Source organism: Lutjanus erythropterus, chromosome 15, assembly GCF_056507025.1.
Source record: "Lutjanus erythropterus isolate fLutEry1 chromosome 15, fLutEry1.hap2, whole genome shotgun sequence".
Classification (NCBI taxonomy): domain Eukaryota; kingdom Metazoa; phylum Chordata; class Actinopteri; order Lutjaniformes; family Lutjanidae; genus Lutjanus; species Lutjanus erythropterus.
In genome coordinates, this window is record NC_139331.1 from 36,087,468 (window position 1) to 36,092,666 (window position 5,199).

At 39.3% G+C, this 5,199-nt stretch overlaps 1 protein-coding gene across 1 annotated transcript; it reads left to right on the forward strand.

Annotated features, from left to right (window-relative positions):
• Positions 1 to 396: 396 nt before the first annotated feature.
• LOC146314847 (mucosal pentraxin-like) lies at positions 397 to 3,067 on the forward strand. Its single transcript, XM_084737304.1, has 5 exons — positions 397 to 480; positions 658 to 712; positions 1,193 to 1,295; positions 1,380 to 1,677; positions 2,832 to 3,067. The coding sequence occupies exons 2-5, from the start codon at positions 658 to 660 to the stop codon at positions 3,051 to 3,053; spliced, it is 678 nt and encodes a 225-aa protein (XP_084593430.1). The 5' UTR covers positions 397 to 480; the 3' UTR covers positions 3,054 to 3,067.
• Positions 3,068 to 5,199: the final 2,132 nt, after the last annotated feature.

Consider the following 5,199-nt stretch of genomic DNA (forward strand, 5'->3'; position numbering starts at 1 on the left):
CGAGCCTCCAGAAACCAGACTTCAAACTTTATCAGCTGCATCACCACTGAGAAGAGATAAGACTTCAGGAAACTGATGCTTTCAGTCACCCCGAGCTTTGGCTCAGGGCAGCTTTCTAAATCATTGAGCTGCGATCAGTGTCTAGACTGTGACCAGCAATAAAGATAAAGTTCAGTTTGACCTGTTAGATCAGATCAGAGGAGCCAGTGAACAGTCTAATGTGAAAGAATAAGTCTGGATATATTTAGGATTCAAGCCCAAAGGGCTAAAAATACAATTTTGGAAAGGCCACACCCCTGACACAGTAAGTCCACTGACCTCATTAGACAGTTTTAAGAGCCTTCAGTTAGCCTTGAACTTTTGCAGGTAAATGAAACCTGAAGTCATAAATTGAGCCAATGACTGCAATGAGGAAGCAGCCAAAGCATAAAACTCACAATCACACACTGTTGCACACGACGTCCTAACGCTGCATTCAAGGTAAGATCAAGGCACGATATTCACTGTAAAATAGACAAACTTAACGTGTCTGTATTATATACAAACATCTTTAACATTTTCTACCTTACTGTATAGTGAAGGAGGCCAACTTAATAACAGGAAATTAACATAAATGAGTTATTATATTTTTGCCTCGTGTGTTTGTCTTTGTATTAGATGGCATTCTTGCTTCTACTGGCGACGCTGACTGTATGTGCTGCTCGACCTCAAGGTAAAAACATGTTGAACAAAGTGAAGGGAATATCAGAATGACAATCACTCAGAAAAGTAGAGTACTGGGTTTACAAGAGCTTATTTTTTAATGTCTGTAACCTTTATACCTGGTCTTTTAGGTAGCCTCTGCAGAAGCCTGACAACAACCTGATCATTTGAATCAGGCGTGTTGGAGCAGGGAGACATCTAAAACATGCAGGGCAGGGGTCCCTGAGGACCAGGGTTTAGGGTGTAGCTGACCCCTTTTTATGCCTGATTAAATCATGTTTTTGGAAAAATCTGACGGTGTTGATGGAAATGTGACACAACTTCACATATGAAAAGTTTCATAAACTCTATTTTAAAACAAAGATTCTCATAATAGCACATTTTTACACCTGTGATATCAGTAGGTATTGTTAGTTTGAAAATTTCAAGACTTGGGGTGTTATTATATAATTTTAATTTCACATTCTGATCTTGAATTTCTCTTCTTCAGATCTGTCAGGTAAGATGTTCAGTTTCCCAGAACACACCAATACAGCCTACGTGAGGCTGACTACATCCAGACAGGACCTGGAGGCCGTCACCCTCTGTCTCAGGTACAGCAGCATTAATGAAACAACACACTGTACATCTGACAATAAAAACCATCATGCATGATGATATTTTTGTAATGCCACCAGGTTCTTCACAGACATCCAAACAGAGTACAGCCTTTTCTCTTTGGCCACTCCCTCTACTATCAACGGCTTCCTGCTTGCAAAAGAAGCATCAAATGATAAGATTGATCTCTACGTCAGGAATCGAGTGGCAGTTTTTGGAGGGCAGAACTACATAATGAACAAGTGGCACTCAATCTGTTCCACGTGGGACTCTGCGTCTGGGCTGGGACAGGTGTGGTTGGATGGAAAACCCTCGAGTATGAAATTCATCAGCTCTGGATCCAGCATCAAAGGACCCATTATAATTGTTTTAGGACAGGTACAGTATTTAAGCACCTTACAAATGGTTCCACATTATGGGTAATACACTGATCAGCTTCTTCATTGAGAGTTATAAAAAAGATCAATGGCCTACCAGTCAGTAAATATGTAGAGTCAGCACACTGTTAGCTAAACTTAGCACAAAGACTGCAGGAAAACACCTGGCTCTGTTCAAAGGTAACACACCCCCAGCACCTCTAAGGCTCACAACACAACAACTGGCCCTTCCTAAGCCCCGCCCCTTTTGGCTCTGTGCTACAATAACAGTTGCACAAGTGTGGCTGCAGACATGACCCTGATTGGCTTATCCTGATATTCTTACCCTAACTCTAACCAATCTCACTCCTCATGCCTAAACCAAACCAAACCAAACCAAACCAAACCAACAAAGGCAATGAGTATTAGCCAGTCAGAGTCAGAGAAGGGTGGGTCCTGACTTTCCTATCCTGGAAGGAAAAACAAAAAAATTGGCAATATTCTTTGACCTGGATGTCCAGGGCTCGCTCTACTCTGCCTCTGTCTTACCCTGATATTCTTACTCTAACCCAGGGGCCTGCAACCAAAGATTCAAACTTATCTAAAGAAGAGAAGTAAATTATCTCAACTAAAGATTAAAGGTCGGCAAAACTTTGTAAAGTTTATTTCAAAGCTCAAGAGTTTAAGTTGGGTTCAAAAATCTATTGCAGTACCTTCCCTTAAAATGCTGAGTTGTCTCATCAGTGTAAATTGATTCTTTAACTATAAAAATATGTAGGCTATACACCAAAAAAGATTTTGTTAACTAAAATGTTGTTGTTGGGGGGAAATAAAACTGACACAAAACACTAGCCAACTAGCTAGCTAATGACTGATGCAGATTAGGTGGCTAGTTAGCTAGCACTTTGCTACATAGTAAAACACTACTAGCACACTACTAGCTAGCCAATAACTGATGTGGGGCATTATTTTTTCCCCTAAAGACTTTGGTACGTTTAGGAACAAAAACTACCTCGGTGGGTTTAGGAAAAGATCATGGTTTGGAACAACGTTAGAAAAGTTTGCAAAGTTTGCAACTAATTTGCAACAAATCATATTGTTATGATTTGTTGCATGTCTTCAAATGATATATATGATTAAAATGACAGCAGTGTCACTGTGTGTAAATCTCTGTAGGATCAGGATTCCTATGGTGGGTCGTTTGAACTTAGGCAGACTTTCGTTGGCATGATGTCTGATGTCCACATGTGGGACCACATCCTGTCCCCCTGTGAGATCCAGGAGTACATGGAGAACCTGATCCTCGACCCAGGGAACGTGCTCGACTGGAGTTCACTAGACTTCCAGATTGTAGGAAGAGTATTGTTGAAAGACAAGTTATTTCCCTGTGACATTTGAAACAAAATTATTGATATCAAACTCTGAATACATTTTTTTTAATGATCTCAATATTGTTTGCCTTTTTATTTCTGATTATTGTTTTATGTGTTGATCATTGCAAAACAATGGTTTCTTTCTTTCTTTAACTAATGAGTGTTTCTTTAACATAAACTTGACTAAGTGACTTGCTGAATTTCAGTAATTCCATTTTTATCTTCTCAGCAGTGTAGTTATATTGTGTTTAATAACCTCTGTGGCTCAACAACTTGTGAAGATCAACAATAAAATGCTGTATGTGAATAAAAAAAATGTAAACAATAAATTGTATATCACGTCGGAAACTTACTTTGTATCTGAAATGGTAAAATAAATACATTTACTTTAGATTATGGATTATGGTTTACATGGAGGACTGTTTCTTTGCCGGGTGCAGTCGCTTCATTTCATCTAACTCTTGGCAAGAAAGCAAGAAAATGTATTTCCCAAAATATCTGTTCAAAGTTAAGTGCAGAACTTTATTCACATTCACACACATATATTTCACCCATTCTTGAGCAAAAACGTTTTTTCCATACAGCAAATGTTCTCCCTCTTTTTTGTCTGAACCTGAAGTCAGCTCAAAAAAAAAAAAAATCCAAGCTATTCCTTTAATGCATCGGCCTGCACCAGCTGTTGAAAACCAGAGTGAATTAAAGAAAAGAAGTTAATCTCTAAAGAATCTGATAATCATGTGTTCTACCTTTCACAGCGTGTGGTGCTTTTACTACGTAGAGTAGGATCTTTTCAAATTATACATTTTTTATGGTTTTTAGTCGAAAGCCCTGAAAGCAAGTTGGAAAAGAAAATGCAATTTTATAGATTTCCCATCACAAAACTTCAAAACACACCGATCAGCATGATTCACTTTGGTAAACAGGATTACGAAAGATTTTTCTTATCATTTCTCTTTTTCTTTCCAAGAAGTTAAAGTTAACAGGCTGCAGCAGTTTTCTCTGCAGTGGAAGAAAGATCCACCGTAAAATGACAGACACACCGAAGGAAAATGTGGATTGTTGTCTATATGAATATAATATTGAGTCATAGAGACTGGTGCAGAATAAAATCAAAAACCATAAACTGTCTTCACGGCTGTGTCCACCAAAGGAATTTTCCTGTTCACCAGAGAAAAAATGCAGAACCTCCAAAGTAGAGCTGCAGTAAAATCACAACACACCAAGTGCAAAATCCAAATCACAGAACCAGAACCAAACTGCAACTTTTTGAAAAAGAAACCTGGATGAGAGAACATTATTATAATGAGGTACTGTAGAGCTGCAGAGATGCCCTGACCTAAAAATCTTTGTTCTCCAGATGAAAGAAAACATGTTCGTTTGGTTCAGACTTCAATAAAGATCACATCATCATGATTTCAGTGAAAATAAAAATTGTGATGCAAATCTGATCGTGTCCACTAATTGTATTGCACATCAGAATCGCAGTGTCAGTCAAAATAATTGCAGTATGACTTTTTTCCCAAATCGTGCAGGACCACTCCAAAGTGCTCTGAAGCTCTACCAGCTGGACGTTTTCACGAGAGCGCCTGGTGATGTCAGCACTTTGGTGGACAGAGACGGCCTCTTAGTAAGATGTTACATCATCAGCATTGTTTTAATCCACCTGTTTTATGCCTGCCTGCCCTCACCTGTGCATTATAACCCATTTAAGTTTGTTGTTAGGTAGTGATCTCTAGTTGCCATAGCAATTGTGACAAATTCTGCATAGAGAGCAGGTTGTGCTGGATGGATGGCTCAAACACAACCAGCTTTCACCCAGGAGACCACAGTCTGTGTCCCGTCAAAGTCAACTTTGACTCATTTTAACTTGTAACCGAGTAGTTTTGCCGCCTGCAGCCTTGGTTCGGTCGGCCTTTGCAGCCTCACTGAACTGTGATGTTTTATAACAGTAACCAAAGTACTACAGAGTTCCAGCACACCTGTACCTGGTTATATATGTTGTACTGAGACCTCAAAACTAGGGAGGATCTCAACACCAAATAGGGACACTGGAACATTGGGTTTCTGGGGATCCTCCTGCAGAAAAATGAAACAGGAATTCTTTCCAGGACATCTGAAATTTGCTTGAGTATTTCTTTCTTTAGTTGTCTCCATTTTTCTCTGTGTCTCAC